A 20,343-nucleotide genomic window follows, 5' to 3' on the forward strand; every position below is an offset into this window, starting at 1 on the left:
AATTAATGTAAAAAGAACTGATTTGTTGGCCGGGTGCAGTCACTCATTGTTGCAATCCTTAGAAAATAATTCTACAAATTAATCTATAAACATAATGTAACTCTACTCGTCTTAGACAAAATATCATTCCGCAGATCTGTAACTCCTTGTGGTGACATGGTAAGCTATCTCAGAAATGAACCCGCTTATATTTTTATCTTAGCGCACTAGACTAGACCAATACTGTAGGCTACCAGAAAAACGTAAAGTACTGCACTGTGCTGCCACAAATACTTAGGAAGTATTCTCATAAATGCTGGCCACATAGTAAGTGTGCAGCTCCGTATCTTGCTTGCAGTGACACTCTTTCAAAGTAGTTCAGTTCAAGGCATAGGTCCTTCAATGATAACACGCAAAGTGACGATGGGTGATGAGTTATGACTCAAATGAATTGAATGTGCAATAAGAGAGTAAAGTTTCTGAAAATAAAGCTGCCTTTGCGCCATAAAGCTTGCGTCACTGATTTTGGCATCAGATGAATTAACACAATGCTTTTAGAACTATGATTTAGCTAAAAAGAAAACTTAAAAAGGTATCTACCAGCGTACCTGAAACTCATCGTCTGGAAAAACTGTTGACCTGTCTTGGTCTAAAGACGCACAACCCATTCCACGCATATTAATAACAATAGATATCTCATAGCATTGCTTGGTCATGTGATGGTTGTGACGTGCTGCGCTACAAAGCCTGGTATTGTCAGTGGCAAAATGTTTCCTGGTTTGGGTATATGACACACGCTTGTCAAAAAAGGCTGGAATTTGGTGCTACTGCTCCGTAATAGGAGAGATACGCAGCGACATGATTGCACAGAAATCGTCTCATGATTTTCAACAGTGATGAGGAAACGGACAAGAACAGCACAAGTCAGATTTTGAAAAGTGAAGCAGGCAGTACAAAAAGAAATCAATGTCTGAATGGTTTTGTGAAAATTGTGTCAACCAAATATTTTGCAGATTATTCCTTGAAAATGAACGGGAGTTTTCAGGTCCAGCCGTAGAAACAATTATTAAATCACAACTAACTAACGAGGTTAACAACTTGTCACTTTAGCAATTAAGCAGACGCATTTTCGCATGAAAAAGAGATCTTTTCATCACAAGCAAATCTAAAACTTTTTATGTAAATAATATTTTTTAAAGTTCTTTAGTTTTTGGGTTTCAGCTTTTTGTAGCTTTTTGATAAATCCACGAAAATTTAGGCGACAAAAGTAATACTCTAACGTGAAAGGTACATTACGACAAAAAATTGTTTAGTGAACTTGCCATGGTTCAAAATGTGAAAAAAAAATAAGCCTACATATCAACTCAATAGAGGCAGAGCAATACGAAGTTGTTGATGTTGAAACAACATGTAATGACCTTCCAGTAGTTTTGAAAGATAAAAATCATCAACACCGAACAGCTGACAGATTGGAGAAAAAACAATTCAGAAATTTGCTACAACAAAAGAATGCGTTTTTTGAAACCAGTTTTTGCTTATTTATTTTTTTTGGTATGAATTACTATCTGCAGAGGCAACAGTTACCTTTACTTGTTTACCTGCAGCCAATAGTCTCACGAAATGTAGCCCCCTTGCAATTTCTCCAGTGCGAGTGTGATTTGATATCTACACTACTTCGATATCGTACATTATTGTGCGAGTGCGCTCAAGCGATGATGTCACAAAGCTTATATGTTGCAGAGATATTGTCGATCAAGAATGGATTTATATTTTGTACTTGCTCTTACTGCAGGAGTGCTTTTTCAAAATGTCACTTGTGATATCTACATGCACAACCCAAGGTATGCTTTGTGGTTAATGTATAGGTCTATGAAATTAACCAAATCTAGATAATTTAGTTATTGTGTGATGGCAAGCCTAAAAATACATTTTATTGTTGAACTGTAATGGGACGTTTGCACATACAGTAATTGGCACGACGTACAACGTTTAGCTTATATGAAGAATTTATGGTAGGTGTACTGTTTTTTCCACAAAATTGTTTAAAACAATATGAAATGCACGCCGAACCCGATCGGCTTTATAAAAAAATCACTACGCTTGACTAGCCAAGAAAAAACTACGATCCACTAACGTAATGTTAAAGTTTTCATGCGACATCAGAGCGCTCACAGATAATAAGCTTGAGATAGGCCTACTTTCTTTGTGTTTCAATTTTTAAACACATCCATGACAAATAATCAAGAGCATTGAATTGAATAGAGCTTGGACAGCGTGTAGCGTAACTCACCAGTAACAACACAACAAACAGCCACCACTCGATCATACACATGCTGTGGTGGGATTCAACCGGTTCGCATTGGTTTGCGCTAACCGCTTCCTAAAAATAAAAAGTTTTGAAAACTGGTTTCTGGCCAAATTTTTCGAGAGGACCTAATAAAATCACCATACGCAAAGTCGCCAGACGTGTCTAATTTTAGCTGAAGCAAACCGGTTGCTATCTTGATTGAACCCCACCACTGCATATGCCACTCTATAGGTTTATGAAAGCAGTAGAGGCACGAGACTTCAAACTTGAATTGACCGCCTCCACTCTGATGTGTAGCCTACACATGTAGATTGTCTTCTTCAGCAGTCCACCAATGCGGCAAGGAAAAACAAACTATTGTCCTTATCATCCTTTTGTGCTCCGTCAGTGAAATAGCAAATGGAAGGCACATAGCAGCACCGAAAAGTTTTGTGGATGTGACTTTCTGTTGATTTGGCACATCCCCTACGCCTAAACAAGAGTTCTCAATGAGGGGTAAATTTCATTCATCAGAAAAATAAATTTACTAATAAATAAACAAAGCACATGATAAATTCTCAAATTCTTATCTGAAAAAAGCTGATGAAAGTAAATTATTTTTTCTCAGCAAGGGGTGAACGAAAGGTGAAAAACTAAGACATTCTGCCTAAAAACTTGATGGAAGTCCCCGTTAAAAAGAAAGAATAAAGACAAAACTTATATCGGTATAGAAAAAGGCGATACTCATCAGCACAATTGCAATGAACCAGGGTAGCTATAAATATATTTTTATGTAGTTGCAAACATGGGCGCCGATCCCTATAGCACAGCGGGGACATGTCCCCACCATCTTTTTATATGTCCCCACCATCTTTTTATAATATTTTTGTAATGTAAAAGGGAAAATATTAACCGAATGTTACAACTTTACCAGTTAGAAGTTTAAAATCTATTATAAGGAGGGGACAACATTTTTGTTTTATGCGAGCAAACCTCAACCGTAGTATAAATGTTTTATTAGGCGGAGAAACTAAGGTGCAACTCGCAAATTGTATTTGTTTTGGTTACGCCAAAGCCAGACAGTGCAGAGTGTTAGAATTACTTACAAAGAGTCGTACAAGCATGTGGTGCAGTAGCCTTAGCTTGTGTTACTTTTGTGTGAGAAAAAAGGAGTTTTTTGAGTTGTATTGCAAAAAATTGTATATAGGCTAAATCAGCAGTTGGAAGGCTGGCAGGCAGCTTTTATGCTTTTTTTCAATTAAAAAAAAACTCTTACCCTGCCAATTTTTTTTAAAGAATTGTCAAGTCCCAAAAAGATCCCTAATCGTATTCAATATGAATATGGCCATGATCAACCTCCTCAACTTCAAACACCACGGACAAAATATCGGTCAAAGTATTTTGCAATCATTGACAGCGCGCAGCAAAATTTTACTGACTATTTCAAGTCGACTGATTTTGAGCACTATACAAAATTCTACAAGAATCACTCTTTAGTGGAAAGTTACAATCACGTGTGTTAGACAATTGTCCTGAGTTCTCTCACACAGAGTCCCTTGCACAAGATTTTCGAATGATAATCAAAAAGATACCATCCGCTGTTCGGAAAACGTTGCCTCAAGTGGAACTTTTTGTGTGACTTTTGCTCATTTCACCAGTCAGCTCATGTTCAGCTGAACGGTCATTTTCAACTTTGCGACGTATCTAAACTTGGTTACGATCTACCATGACACAGAAACGACCAAATCATGCAATGGTCTGACATGTGTACAACAAAGTTTTGAATTCGATCAACCTCCATGACCTCTCCAAGGAGTGCAAGGACTTCGTTTTAATTTGCCGAAGACTCGTTGCCTAGTTGCAGTGTTTGGCCGACTGCTGTCCAATGCTGACTCTGACAATTAAATTCTATTTGAATAAGACCTTCTGATGATCCGTTAGGTGAAACAATTTGTAAAGGCTTCAGATAGTAATAACTATATTTGACAATTAAAATATATATAGCCTACATCGCATTAGACTTGTTTCTACTGTATTTGTTTGTTCATCAGAACAGACAACAGACACCTTGTTCATCAGAACAGACACCTCTGACCTTATTAGCTCGCTTCGCTCGTCGCCCCTTCCTACCTTTCCTAGTAAATGTCCCCACCAATCTTAGAGAGCGATCGGCGCCCATGGTTGCAAAACTAATGAATGTTGTACATCACAGAGGCAGCAACAACCGCTACAACGAAAACAGGAGAAACCGAAACAACGCCAATCGTATGTTCAATTCCCAAAACAACGACAGGGGTGGCTACAACGTGGGGAGCCTTTACTATTACGTTGGATCCACGTTGAAGATTGAATGGTTAGTCTAACTCTAAGTGTTCAGTGGTTTTCTTAATCGTTCTTTGTTGTTGTCGCTCCTGAGTAGGCTGTGTGCTCAATCTTCTTCGTCGTATGAGCTTTCTTCCGGACTATATGTTTGGGCATGAGGTCATCAGCCACTCGACAGTCTCATCATCCAGGGACTTCAGTCCAAGCGTTCCATGTGGTGGTTGATGGATAGAACTCTGTACTCAATGTACTCAAACTGTACTCAATGACGTAGCTAGAAAGAAAACTTTAGTTAGGGGAAAACAACTGTGGGGAGAGCAAACGTCAATCACCATGCATTACAATTGTATTAAAACATATTTTTGGGGACAAGATATAATGTTTGGAGGGCGGAAGCGCTTCCCCAAGCCCCCATGGCTATTGGCTACGTCCCTGATATATTCCTAAACAAAGAGATATCACCAGAGATGAACTATAGGCTGCATTAATGTCAGATGTCACTTGAAAAAAAAACGTTTCTTTAGTTTTAAAATGTTTAATTCATTCCATTATGGTGTAATAATGCAATAAAGAAGTTTCTTCTTCTACCAACTTTTTTCTATGCACTTCCAACCAGCAGGCTACGCACCCAGAGTTGAACCATGGTCTCTTGATCGTGTGGTTAAATTGCCTGAGCTCTAACAATTCGTACATTTCTGTGAAAGGCTTAAGTAGTTGTTTCACGCCCTTACCGGCGATGCGCTAAAGTTGTAGAATTTCATTGATAAACAAAGCTCGAGTGCTCAAGTTAAACTTTTAGTCTTCTTGCAGGACTAATCAACATTCGTGCGGTGGGCCAAACAATCATTGTGACGTCATACTGCAGTACATGTGCGACAGTCAGGTGAGAGATGGACTCAGCACTTCAACGATTCCAGACAATCCGGCAAAGTGCAAAAACTTGGATTGCAACGAAGACAGAAGATACGGAATGCACGAGGACTTCTTTTACTTTGCCCATTGCCGGCTACGTTCCAGGAACAATGGACTGTTCAGAGCAGACCAGGTACTACGTGTTATGAATCCATACTCATTCATCACAAATCCTCAAATTAAGGTTTAATAAACAAAACACACGATATAGCTGAACATAAACATAGCGGTTAACATCAACATAATAAGGTAGCAGGTATTAACTTAAATAAAGAGATTATACACTACAGCTTACAAACTAAAGATTACATGCAACTGAAATGTCTTCACTACTAAACAATCTGCTGTATGAAGCAAGCTAGGCTTCTAGAACACAAGTAAAATGTCGCGGCAGGTATTTGATTGTTTAAACGAGCAATTACCTACGTCATAGTACCGCAAGGAGAAGCAATAGAAATGATTAGGCACGAGGCAAAATACGAATGGTTAGTTGTAATCTACAACATTCTCCCCTGCCAAGAAATCGAGTTCAAACGGGTATTTGTATCATTCATACATCAAACGATCAGGAGGGCGCCTTATGCGGGAAGAACGCCTCAGCATTGATTCTTCTCTTGTGTTAGGCTCTTCATTGACTTCAGAATGACGATCAACTTCGGTGTTTGGTTCAGCACCTCTCGCGTTGCTGTGATGCATTTTATCAACGGGTGAATCGCTTGCAACGGTTTCATCATTGTACGATTGATCATTAATGAAAACAGAAGTGTCAGAATCAGTTGCGCTATTTTCGAAAGCATTTCTTTCTCCCACAGGAGCAACATCACGCAATGATACAGTAGTCTGGCGACCATTCGGTAATCTCACAAAAGCATACGTTGGAGTAGCATGAATTAATTTTACTTCATCTACAGCAGGTTCATATTTGCTCGTGCGAACGTGACGCTTCAATAGAACAGGACCAGGAGTACTGAGCCAAGTGGGACTTGATGATCCCAGCATGGAACGCCGACTAAACTTCATAAAGCGCTCGTGGGGAGATACATTGAACGCAGTACAGAGCAATGAACGTACGGAATGTAATACGTCAGGCAAAACACTTTCCCATTTTGAAATGGGCAAATTGCGCGTTCTTAATGCAAGTTGCACTGCGGTCCAAATAATATTATTATATTTTTCACATTGACCATTACATCGAGGGTTGTATATTGAAGTTTTGCTGAGAGCTATTCCTTTGCTGTGCGCAAATGATATAAATTCGTTTGACATAAATGCAGGCCCTCTGTCAGAATGAATATATGAGCAAAGGCCAAACAAAGAAAACAATTGCGATAAACATGAAATAACAGTTCCGGCATTCATATTTGCACAAGGAAACGCAAATGGAAACCTCGAATACTCGTCGATTACAGTCAATATATATTTGTTTCTTGTGGCTGAAGGCAATGGGCCTTTGAAATCAATATTTAGGCGTTCCATAGCTTGAGTAGCTTTTATAAGCGGAGTTTGAATCGGCTTGTGGAAACGAGGTTTAATTTCAGCACAAACATTACAATCTGAGATCATTTTACGTATCTCGCCGAGCGAATAAGGTAGATTCTTTGTTTTGATATAATGGTGCATTCTTGTTACCCCAGGGTGGCAAAGACTCGCATGAATCTCGTACAAATAATTGCTAGACAAACTTGCACAATACGCTCTTGATAAGGTATCAGGTGCCACGTTAAGTTTTCCTGGTCGATAAACTATGTCATATTGATATTGTGAAAGTTCAACACGCCATCTCAAAATTTTACTGTTTTTCAACTTACTATGACTTTTGCAATCATACATAAACGCGATTGATCGCTGATCAGTTACAAGTTTGAAACGCCGCGCGGCCAGCAAATGGCTCCATTTCCGCACTGCTTCAACAATAGCAGCGGCCTCTTTTTCTATCGAAGAGTGATGCTTTTCGGTTTTTGTCAACGATCGGGAAAAAAATGCAACTGGTCTATCTCGTTGATTTAAGGTTGCTGACAAGGCAACATCTGAAGCATCAGTTTCGACTACAAACATGGCTTCTTCATCGATTACTCCAAGTGTCACAGTGGCCAATTCTGATTTAAGCTCTTCAAACGCTTTTAAACTATCACCATTTAAAGGAAAGTCGCTGTTTTCTATTAACGGTTTAATTTTGTCAGAATAATGAGACACCCATTTGGCATAATATGCGAAAAGTCCGATAACACGCTGCTGCTCTTTGTTATTTGTTGGAGAAGGGAGCTCTAAAAGAGTTTTCACTCGGTCAGGATCTGGTTTTAAACAACCTTTAGAAATTTGATAACCCAACAACTGTATGCAGTCAGACGAATATATACATTTCGACTCATTAAATGTCAAATTACACTCTTTAGCTACTTGCAAAAACTTCGACAAATTTTCATCATGTTCTTGCTGCGTTTTACCACCGATTGTAATATCATCAAGATAAGCGAACGTACCTTTGCAATCATTAGACTTGATAATATCGTCCACAATTCGCTGGAAACATGGCACTGCATTTGTCAGCCCAAATGGTATTCTTTTCCACTGCCAAAGTGAACCGTCAGCTTGAAACGCAGTAAATATCCTGTCGCATTTGGGTAGTTCTACTTGATGGTATGCACTTGTCATATCGATTGTCGAATACACATTAAACTTTGCAACATTTTGCACCACGTCCTGCATCCGTGGCAGCGGATACGCATCAATTCTAGTGAATTTATTTATAGTCTGGCTATAGTCAATGACCATTCGCCTTTTATGGTTATCTTGGGTAACCACAAGAGGCTGCGCACGCCATGGAGAGTTACTTGGCTCGATGAGTCCTTCCTTCAGCAGTCGTTTTACTTCTGATCCTATGAACTCTTTATCTTGCATTGAATAACGCCGTTCTTTGGTTGCCACTGGATGGAAATCCTCCGTTAGATGCTGGAATAGATTGACAGGAGTTGACGTCTTTACAGCTTGCAACAATCCGAGATGTAACGTGGGCTTCGAACCTCCGAAGTAAATGCTGACTCTTTTATGTTGTTCCATAAAGTCTTGACCGAGTATGACATCAGTTAGCAAATTTTCCAGCACCATTACATCCACTTTTTGGTATAATTGACCACCAAGGTTCACGTCAACTTTACATATGCCTACACCTTTAGAGCTGCATCCTTTTACTGCTAAACCAATCCGCTGATCAGTCTCTTTAAGGTTTAGTTGCAATTGTTGACTAAACGACTTGCTTATGTGCGATAACGACGATCCTGTGTCCATTAAAGCGTTGGCCGAAATACCGTTAATCGCGACAGGAATGATGACTTTCGTATCAATAGATTTTGAAGTCTTTTGAGGGGTTGTGTGCATCAAAGAGGTTGAAGAACAATGACTTTTATTCATAGAAGGTTTAGGTGATCGACACATTTTGGAGAAATGTCCTTTCTTAGCACAACGATAGCACTCAACTTCCTTAGCTGGGCAAAATTGTCGAGAATGCCGTTTATTTCCACAATATGGACATCTTACTGAAACGGTAGCTGCAACAGTATCTTGCTTTCTTTCAAGGTCATCTTTAGGTTCGGATATAACAGCAACTTGATGCGAATGCAGTGCCGAGGGTTCTGCAACTATTCGTCCAGCGTTTTTTTGAGCATCTTCCAACGACCGAGCTTTCTCGAAAGCAGCTTGTAGAACAAGGTTTGGTTCTTCCAATAAACGTTGCTTAATTTCTTGTGATGTCAATCCGCCGATAAAGGCATCAAGAATAGATTCCTCTCTGTGCTGAACGGCCGACACAGCTTCGAAATTGCAGTCAGTACTCAAGCGCTTGAGCTTTTGATAATATTCATCAAGTGTCTGGTTGACTTCTTGCTTGCAAGATTTAAGCAAATAACGCGCATAAATTCGATGAGGAGCTTTGTCATATGCACTTTGAAGTTGAGTAATTGCAGCTTCATAAGTGCCAGCTTCTGAAATGACCTCATAAGCTGCACTATCAAGATGATTGACAAGAAGACCGAGTTTATCTGCATCCGAAATACCTTCGTACTTCTGAATATAATAGGTAAATGACCTATACCAGTGCGACCAAAGCTTCCTGGCTTCGCTACTGTGAGGATCGGCAGTAAACAGTTTTGGTCTTAAGTCTTTAAGATCCATTCTGTGTCTGGATTTCTGGATTGTCTGGAATTCGTTTTACGAGCAATTACCTACGTCATAGTACCGCAAGGAGAAGCAATAGAAATGATTAGGCACGAGGCAAAATACGAATGGTTAGTTGTAATCTACAACACTACGTACAAGCAGTAAGCTTAAGTTTAGATACAATTTGAGGTATTGTTTTGCTTATGTCGACGAGTTTTAATGAATATTTTTTTTGCATCAGAACGTCAGACGAACAGCGACCAGTACAAGGCAAAACCGAAACGGGAATCGGTATGGATATGAATGTCAAGAAGAAAGAGATTACTATCCATACTGGGGACCTACACCTTGGAAAGTAAGTCTGCTACAGTCTTTTTGTATTTAGGTCTAGTTATGTGTGCTTGAAAAGCTTGATTGTAGTGGCATAGCAAGAAAGTACAGAGGAGCAAAACCAACTGTTAGGAGGGCAAACATTTTAATGTTTGAAATAAAACGTTTGTTTAAAATTTTAGCTACTGGATGCAGCCAAACATTTATGAAAAGTCATTCATTATACAATACAATGTCATCAAAACGTTGTAATAGTATTAAAATCATATTTTTTTGGAGGCAAGATAAAATTTTTGGCGGGCAATTGCTCCCCCCATGACCGTGACAACGTCCCTGTTTAAAACTTGCCTACAGCAATCTAGTTTTATTTGAAGGCTCCGCTAGGTGGTGTTTGATAGATTGTGGAGAAACTTTGTTATTCTTAGAGTGTGAAAGTAACTTCATCGACTCTCTCTAATTCAAGGGTCTCAAAAACGTGGGCCGCATGCAGCCCTCGAGGTCTGTTGGTGCGACCCACGATACATTTTTAAACTTTGAAATGATAGTAACAATTACAGTAGCCTAAATATCTTTGCTATAGATGTAGAAAGGTAAAATTCAATCTAAAATTACTTAAAAAGTCTAAAAATGCCAATCAAACTTCTTTCGACTTTTTAGCACCACTGTGCGCTGTTTTATTGCGTGCGAAAAACTCGTATTGTTACATCACAATCACATTCCCTCTTCGCTGAATGTGTGGTTATCCCAATAGGAATTTTAGTGTTTGCTGAAATCAGTTCTTCAACGGTTTAGTTTTTTCCGCCCTTTAGAAAGTTGATTGCAAGATTTTTACTCTCCAGTTCCGTCGTTACGTTTGCGCTCTTTTTGTTTCTTTTTTCGTTTGCGTTTTTTTTGCGTTCGTACAGTGTTTTTCCACCTCTTTGTTCTTACTACTTTTTCCTGCTGTCTAACGTTCTTGGTGCGTTCTTACTACCTTTTTTATTGCGTTTTAACTCTGTTATTTTGTTTGTTGATTTCTTATTGTATATTGCGACCCTCGGGTTAATTTAAAAGTGTTCTATTGGCCCTCAGAGCAGTTTGAGACCCTTGATCTAAATGTTTGAGATAAAAGATTGTAAGGACATTGGCGGAAGTTTTAAAAATTATTTTAGAGAAAGTGCAGACTCGACGACCTCCTACGCGTTTTTAGGGCTAGGATATTTCGCACTCTCTCGTTGGGTGCACTCGGTATGTTTTTTTTTATATTTTAAATACTTTTTGTTTTGCATCTAAACAAAAATAAATGACCATCTATTTATTCGTTTCTTAATTGTTTCAAGCCTGTGTATTAAATAATAATCATTCTTGGAATCATTGATCAAAACGTTGGAAAACAGAACTCATCCGTGCGCGCATCACACGCCTCACACACGCTACTCCAAAGTAAAAATACCTAACATTACAAAAACTATACTTTTTTCCGTTTTTTTGGTGTGCTATAGCCATGCACTGCCATAAAAAAATGGCGGTTTTGTTATCGTGAGAGCTCTCAATGCGAGCGGCGTTGATAGAAATTACTGCTTTTCAATTTTAAATTTAAGCTATTGTGCAGACCAAGTTTAGATTAAATAATGCATAAATTGAAAACTTCAATAAGACTATATTAGGCCACTATCATTATTCAACAATAAAACCTACTTAACTGGAAACACAGCTATTCAGTAGCAAACACAGCTATTCAATAGCACGCAAAGATTTTTAAAAATGTCACCAAATTACAGTTTGTGTGTTGTTGACAATGCCATGATGATGCATATGGAGTCAAAATGAACTTCAGTAATTTTTCACCAACCATAAATTATTCTTACTTGGCTGAATGCTAATTCGAAGTTTGTTTATTACGAATTCACACCTGATTAAAGACACAAACATTTCCATATTACAATTAGAAAACGTTGGAATTTTCATCTTTTGACTTTTGTACAGTGGCGAATTTAGGGAGCACTTGATCACGTATCACCCACAAAATGGAGAAAAACATGTAATTTTTTTCATATTTGTAAAATTCTCTGGCTGGTTTTACCGGTCAATCCCAATTTATGAACCAAGTCGGGGGTCGTGGACACGTAGGGTTGCAGCAATTTTAAGGGGAAAAATTTTTTTACTGACTTCTCAAAAAGAAAGAAATTAATGCAATTGTCCAAAGTGAACACATTGCTCACTCAATTAGTTCACAATCAAATGGAATTTCAATTATACTCCAATGCCTATGGTTTGTGAAGTAAAATGTTTCTTAGACATTATAAGAATAACCCACCTTGGCGAATTACAAAAATTTTAGTGAAAAACTACAGAATGCTAATAAATTTTACAAATTCTTATACAAATAAATTATTGAAATTCTTCTGTGGCCAAGAAAGTATTTGAAATGTAAATTCAACTTTAAACCAACCCTTGTAAGGAACACTTTTACGAAAGCCAGTTTTGATGAATTAGGTCAAACACAATGTGTGCGTTTTGATCGAAAAACATTATTGGGCCTAAAAATGCACAAAAAGCCACCAAAGCAAGGTTAAATTTGCCAAACACGTTTGGGAGCCAATCCTCCTATAACACCGACTTATTGTTTTGTTTTAGTGGAGACAAAGCAAACGAGAAAGTAAAAACTAGTCTGGTTACACCTGTGCTAAATACGGGACAGATGGATGATGATAGCGAATGTTATTTAATTATAATCACAACATGTTGTCATTCAAAATTGATCCATTTAACGTAACTTTTGTGACGTCATGCATTCATCACTATTTCAGTTTTGGCTCAGTAAAAACTTTTTTTAGTGAATGTGTTTATGGACTGCGACTGCTTAATCACAACAGTGGACTACTGTTAGTGTTCACCCAAAGACAAGCGGATATAAACTGCAATGTTTGGTTAAATCACTAAAGATTGACACATAACGCCCCGATTAAAATTACGCATATTCCATTATAGACAGGCTTAAAAGTGTAACTCTTTTTGTTTTCTGCAAACATCTTATTAGTCAACAAAAAAAAATAGTTGCTGACTCATTTTCCACCCACTCTTACAATATACAATACATGACTGTAGTTTATTGCGTATTTTCTTCAACGTTAGCTGTAAAGCAGAGGTGTCATTTCGTATTTATTACACATTAGTTTTGTCTGTAGTGATGTTGTTATAATCATGACGATCAGGTTGCTTTATTGCTTAGTCGCGTGACTCCCTCTAGCCCCCATTGTGACGCACGCACCACCTGCAGCAGATGTCTCACAATTGTTCAATCAGCAGAGATTGCGCATATTAGCTCTTGCTGCTATCACCAAAGTAATGTCTTTTTGCTTCCTTCATTATTGACCGGATACCGCAGAAAACCTTACTCATCAAATCATGGTATTCATTAATTTTTTATGTGTATTTCTATAAGAGTGGCACGATAAGTCAGAATTCAGACAAAGATGTTTTTATATTTTCAAAAAAATACAAACATAACGGAGATTATGATCAGAGACTGAGTGTTAGGCTGGGGCTAACCGACACTCTGATTGTAATAAACATGTGACCAAGCACTTCACCCTTAAAATGTAATCTAAGATGCCCCATTGAAGTTAATTGCAAAGTTGTTTCATTTGGAGCATCTTGTAATCATTCGATATAGCTGTAACTGGATAGTGGAAATGCAAGGATATAAAAAAGATTTCTGGCCTCATTGTTCAATTGATGCAATTGATGCATATTCGTGGACTCGGTGAATGAACGAACAACAAGACCAAACAACATTGGTTTAACTCTTGGACTGTGCAGTTTAGCATTAGTAGCACATTTTAAGGACAGCACCCTCTGCAGAGGCACCGAATGCATGGAAGAACTTAGTGCTTGCAACAGCAACGGTCCAGACAGCAGTGGCGACCAAACCTGCGACCAGGGTTTAAATCCTCTACAAACACATAAAAATAAAGGGATAAAACTTTGGAAAAAATCTTTAATCCGATCTAATCCGAGGCAGAGACATAGCCCAGCTTCTGGAGGACAAAGGGAACATGTCTCAATTTTAGACAACCGGACACAATAGGCCTACGCTTCGTCTTTATGTAACTATCACAATGTTAGGGCTGTATGAAGCTAAAGTGTTTAAAAATGAGTTGAATCGTTTGGACACAAAATTTTTTGCTTTGAATTCATGTTTTTCTGTTTTTTATGAAGAAGTTTTTTCTTGATCGATTGCACCGACTTAAATCACTCCTCATGATAATAGAAAAAAAACTTTTTTTGCTTCCAGTTTCATATTTAAAACTACAGAATATTGAACTTTATTAATTTTATTGCTTGTATTACTACTAAAAATACAATTCACAAACGTAAAAAATTTTAGCAATTTGTGTAAGTTCAGTTTTTTCAAACAATTATTCTCTGTGTCAGCTTGACTGACCCCTTTGTTTATTGTTAGAATTTAAATACTTCACCTGAATGTTTAATATTTTGGTGCTTTTTATTGTTGCAACTGTCAGTTGTATGACCTAATAACCTTCACAATCTGCATAGAAATTGTCATTATTATACTGCTCGCAGACTAATCTCGCAGACTAATTTGTTCTTTAGCAACCACATAACATTTTTAGTTATTTTCTAAAGTGAACTGCTGTAAATTGTACTGATATTATGAGCTAATGAGTTGTACTGAAGAGGGTTCAATACCCGAAATCGCGATCTGCAACAGATGAATATCAATTGGACTTTGTCATGAACATTGAATTTCCACTCAACATTTTCTATTTCTGTTTGAACTACATGTACTTTAAAAGGTCGTCTATATTACTGCATTCAAAATTTTTTTCACTAAATTATTTTCTTTGCAGGACATTGCAGTTTTGACAAACAACGTAAGCAGATGCCCGCTCTACTTAAGTGAGAGCCAGAATGTCAAAGGAAAATACGCGTGCGACATTGATAGGTCATATTTGTATCAGGTACTAGCACAAGAATAACTTGCAATACACTTTTGTCTCCTCAACTTTCTTAAATTCAAGGAAAAAAATCTTTTCAATTACGCTGCTTTAGATTTGTGATAGCTTGCAATGGAAAAATGTTTTATGAACTTACAATAGTCTACATTTTTAATAGAGATATTTTTGCTTGTAGAAGTAGGAGTGTCCTAAACTTAATCCAATAAGAGAGACGGCATGCTTGAAAACTATACTAATAGACCTATCTATAAACACTTTCAAAACTACACAGCCTCAATAATGGGGCTTACCTAATTATGATTAAATCAGACTCTGCGTAGGCCTGCTGATACGTGATCTTGCAAATGACCATTATGTCTAAGCAGTTTTCATTTCATCCACAAGCATGTCTAACAAATTATCACTTGCAATCATTGCTTTATTATTGTTTTTGCAGAATGTTAGAAACAGAAACATTAGAACTCCAATTCCCATAACAAAGGAAGAATGTGAAAGCTTCACTGTAAGAGGCCAAGCGGTGAGGAACTCTCCAGAACATGCTGATGTTGTGTGTTGTTAGATGCGGTTTCGTTAAACTTAAAAAAAAATATTTTATCCTAAAACAAACTGGACGTTTTTATTTTGTTTATTTCAAGTATTTCAAGTTTTTTTTGTTTTTTTTTATACAAGTTTGTTATATTGAATTCATTTCGAATTACAATCTTTGTAACGAATTTGTTTTTATTCGACAAATTAAAATTCGATTCTAACAGTAAATCGTTATCTAGTGTACAGTAGGCTACTATCTCAGCGAACAGTGCGCAATGTATCGTGTCTCTTCGTGTACGGTAAGCTGTTCATTGTAGGATCGGAAAGGCGTGTGATTCATTGGGAAGCTTTGTAAACCATATACAGACTCCTGCAATGTTTATGTGATGGAAATGAATTGTTTTCAAACAGATCAACGCTACCTGGCGGTTTTATCCCGCTCATGGTATCGCCGCGCCTGTTTGTGCTGAAAGTCAACCATCACGTGATAATCACCTTGGCAACGGTCTTGGCGGGGAAACTCTCAATTACAATTGGACGATTCCTGACGATGTAAGCGAACATTGCGCCCTCAGAATCAGGTGGGTCGTTCAAAATTGGCGAGGGTAGTGATGAACTGAAAATTCCACTAACCAGTTTAAAAACAGAGCAAATGGTTGGAACGCCAGGGCAATCTGACCAAAAAACAAACGTGCTCAAAACCCTTGCTGGACATGAGCATAGTTTCTCTATTTTGGGCCATGGCCACCTGGAGATGCGGCCTGATTTGTCACATTTTGCAGATTTTGATTACAGCTACTGCTAGTGCTTGACTGACATTTTTTGAGATGTTTTTACTTTTTGCGGTGTCCTAATGACAAAAAACTTTTTTGTTGCTTTGGGGAAGCAGTAGCAAATGAGAAAAAGTAAGTTAAAAAACGCAAAATCAGACTGTTATTGAAAATTAACAGTCTGACTAAAATTTACAAAATCAAATTTTCTTTGTTTTTCAACATGTGAGGATGTTAAAACCTATTGTGTCATCTGGACACAAGAATAAAGAAAGCGTAAAAATGTAATTTTTAGAAAAATTTATTTAAACGTTTGCCCAAAGTTAGAAAAACCTGGAAATTTCCGCAAAATGTGACAAATCAGGCCATATCTTTAGGTGGCCATGTTTGGGCTCTTTATTTTATATCAGACTAAGAAAGACTTTTAGAAAAATTGATATTTGTTGCTATACTTGTAGAAGCTTTGAAAAGCTGACGTAGATCTAGCTATAGAGGTTATTGATAGTTTTAAATATCCGTAAAATGCATCTGTGGTCGTAGTGTACCGAACGTTGTCGCAATGAGCTCAAAATACAACATGATTATATTACATCAAATATAATTATAGCTTTCTAAAACCTCTACAAACCACTCCTCAATCGACGAAAAAAATATGAATAATATGAATGGCTCTCATCTGAAGTATTATTGAAAAACAATGAAATATAAGTCGACTTTAGGTTGCCGTAATGCAAAGAATACTTTATTTTGTAATGCATACGTAATGCTAATGTAATTTTTCGTCAGGTACAACATATCTACTGGCGATTATGACCGTGACGAAACGGATTCTAACTCAAATAATGGCAACGATAACCCAGGAGTGGATGTATGGACACGATATGGTGAAAACGACATTTAGATTGTGAAAAAAATTAACAGAGGATTTCACCTGTTGATCTATAGATAGCCTACAACCCTTTAGTAGTTTATGAAAACAAAATTGTTGTTGTTCTGTTTATTGTTATATTGTTGTTGTTGTTCTGTTATCATTTCTTCAATCTATACAGCTTGCAAACTACCAGTTTGTTCTATAAATTAATAGTCTGTTAACTGAAGCGTTTTTGCATTAAGTTCAATATTTACATTTTAAGGAAACCCCTTATTAGAGTTTACAACAACACGCACTACGAAAACCCAAAGAATCTGAAAATTGTTGTCTGATTATCTTTCCAGGACTTACTGAAGAAGAAGGGGACGACAGGGGATATGTGTTTGAAAACGATCCTGAAATTGACGTCTTTGAATCAGATAAGCTCCAGCTGCAACTGGCTCTTGACACCGCTCAGTATGGAAGAACTTTCCAAGACAGGTGGATTCAATTTGTTGTGTTTAACGTTGTTTTAAGCACGTTGTGGTGATGGAGAGACCAACTTCAAATTTTAGACTGTTGTAGCAGGTTTTTTTTTTTATCCATTTAAGAAATATCATATTAAAACTTAAAATAATGATAAGATCATGAATGAGAACAGAATGAAATCCATTTCGTCTGTTGTCTGTGACAACCAGGCCCGGATTTAGGGGGTAGAGGGGGTAGTTGCCCCGGGCCCCCCGACTTTTGAAGGGCCCCCTATGTGGAAAAAAATGTGATTTTGTGTTATTTTTTTCCTTTTGGCCTTTAAAGTTTCTACAAAATGTTGTGCAGTACTGGACTGATGCTACTGTAGACGTAGAAATGGTTTTTGCACGGGGGCCCCCCAATCTAAAAGTGCTCCGGGCCCCCCTATCAGATAAATCCGACCCTGGTGACAACATGTAGCACAACAAGTGATACAATTGAATCGACTCGCCAGTAGCTTAAATCAAATTCTATGCAAATGGTCATAACTAGCATATAATTACAGACCAACATTGTACTGTTTGCTTTGATTGAAAACGTTTATCCCAAAGCCACCTTTTTTGGCATTGATATATCATGACTTAAAACTGTCCCCAACTTCGTGTGAGTTTTGTGAAGCCATTTGCTTGCTACCTCTCAGTGTCGTGCAGCGGTAGCCTACCGAGCATGTGACTTCTGAATCATATCCAGTAACGTTGACATTGTTTTAAAAAATTCCTTAAGTGGAACTTGGTTGAGTTTTCTCGCTCGATTGGACTCAGAAACGTCTAGCAGTTCTTGCGATAAGCTTTGGAAACTAGAATTGTTCCGTTTTAGTTCGTGAAAATGCCATGACTAATGTCAAATACGAACAAGCAAGCGTTAGATGGAGTTGATTTTTTACAGTAAAATACTTTTGAAGTACTGCCAACCACGTGTTTGTTCACCAGACTATACTCAAGCTGTTTGAATGCTTTCAGGCCCTGGTTTTGTTAAACGTCAGAGCTATTTTTATAAAAGTTGCAATTACAGGATCACTTCCTGGTCTACATATAGGCCTAACTTTTTTGGTATAAACTTGCTATGCTTAATCCAGGTAAAAGAAAATAACTTTGCCCCAAGCAAATGCTAATGCCACAAAAAACAATGGATTATAAAATAGAAATACATTAGTTTTTCACAAAACAGTTTAGGTTGTTTTTATTTCTGACCATCACAACAAAACAATGCAACCTTAGGCTAAACATATAGCAGAGGTCTAAAAAAAGGTTGAAGCAACAAAACACGAACGTTATAACGCTTTTCAAATCTATTCAGCCTCCAAACTAGTGAGCATGCGAATGAAGGAAGAAATGTTTTGGATGTTATCCCCAAAACACACTCAACAGGTTTTTGAAAACATAAGCTGCTTTCAGTCTTACGTTTGCTTCTTTTAGATCCCACCGATTTGCCATCCGACCAAGACCTGAAGGAGTAGACGGAGTGATTCAGAATATAAATGTTCGCGGGAAACGAGGGAATATCGTGCAGGTGTGAAGCAGAAATACTGCTCAGTTTTTATTCTTAGAAACATCTTTGCTTATAACTTTCACTGTTCGCGTGCAAATTTGAAAAATAGCAATCATGCCTTTACTTCACCATTGACTTTAAAACATCTAAAGTGGTTAGGTTGTGTTTTCTAACTAAATAGCCTCCTGCAATTTTGGTAGATACTCTATGTCATTTTGTTGAACCATAAGCAAACGGTCAAACGGTTATTTTTGCTGATGGTTTAACAAATTAACCTTTCGCACAAAATTATTCTATAAAGTGGTGTCCCTTGCTTACAGTAAACAGGCCAACTGCAGTGACCGTAGAATTTTTAAGTAAAATAGGCTTATATCTACAGTGTGTAAAACACAAGCTACTTTAAATCTTGCACGTCATCAATTCACTGACGTAGAAAATTCCAATGGTCAAAACTACGTTTTCGTTCAAGAATCGATTCAGTCTGTTTTCTGATGTTGCTGTAAGTTGATGTATAAATACATCTCAGACTAGTGTTTGTCTCTGAAACTACTGTAATGTGATCGTGGATTTTCTTGTAGGCCTGTAAAGCCGCTTTAACAACAATTCATAATTTATCGACATATTACACAACAGAAAATCCAAACAAACAACTTCTCAATTAATTTATCATTTTTATGGAACGTTTTTTTGTTCAGGTCTACCCTGCCGTTGAGTACGACTTCGTTCCGAACAAATTAACTTCCCAAGTTAATTCTTACATCCACTTTCAATGGACAGGGTCGGACACTAACCCACGAAACAATGACGGCCAGGGCCGCACCAGCACAGATCGATCCAACGTTGTCATGTTAAAAGAACCGGTAAGTACAGTATTTGTATGTATTCTGAAAATTTTAACTAAGAATATTTTTTTAAGGAATAGGGTCCTAGAAGAGATGGATGAATATGCATCGCATTATGCTGTGTACATTTTTTGATCAATGTTACTGACATGAGAATTACATCCTATAAAGGTCACGATTTTTAGTTTTTTACAAAATTATTGTTGCACAAGTTGAAAGGAAGCCGTTGAACAAGGAAGACGTCGGCTGCATAGCCGAGTGGTGAGAACACTTAAACGGCAATCGAAAGGGTGCCGGTTCGACACCGCTCAAGAGCATGCGGCTGTGTCTGTGGCATGACACTTAAAGGCATGCCTGAAGGTGGACACGAAGATTGCCTTCCTTGCCTTCCTGT

At 37.7% G+C, this 20,343-nt stretch overlaps 1 protein-coding gene across 1 annotated transcript in view; it reads left to right on the forward strand.

Moving 5' to 3' along the window:
- The first annotated feature begins 1,724 nt into the window (after positions 1–1,724).
- The window catches only part of LOC145779238 (protein DD3-3-like), a 29,355-nt gene continuing 10,736 nt past the window's right edge, over positions 1,725–20,343 (forward strand). The window contains exons 1-11 of the mRNA XM_082590778.1: positions 1,725–1,820; positions 4,479–4,619; positions 5,399–5,633; positions 9,894–10,007; positions 14,836–14,946; positions 15,380–15,460; positions 15,883–16,052; positions 17,028–17,125; positions 17,457–17,592; positions 19,035–19,128; positions 19,803–19,967. Coding sequence (XP_082446904.1) covers positions 1,738–1,820; positions 4,479–4,619; positions 5,399–5,633; positions 9,894–10,007; positions 14,836–14,946; positions 15,380–15,460; positions 15,883–16,052; positions 17,028–17,125; positions 17,457–17,592; positions 19,035–19,128; positions 19,803–19,967 — 1,428 coding nt within the window. The 5' untranslated portion in view covers positions 1,725–1,737. The remainder of the gene's footprint in view (positions 1,821–4,478; positions 4,620–5,398; positions 5,634–9,893; positions 10,008–14,835; positions 14,947–15,379; positions 15,461–15,882; positions 16,053–17,027; positions 17,126–17,456; positions 17,593–19,034; positions 19,129–19,802; positions 19,968–20,343) is intronic.

Source organism: Aplidium turbinatum, chromosome 11, assembly GCF_918807975.1.
Source record: "Aplidium turbinatum chromosome 11, kaAplTurb1.1, whole genome shotgun sequence".
NCBI lineage: Eukaryota > Metazoa > Chordata > Ascidiacea > Aplousobranchia > Polyclinidae > Aplidium > Aplidium turbinatum.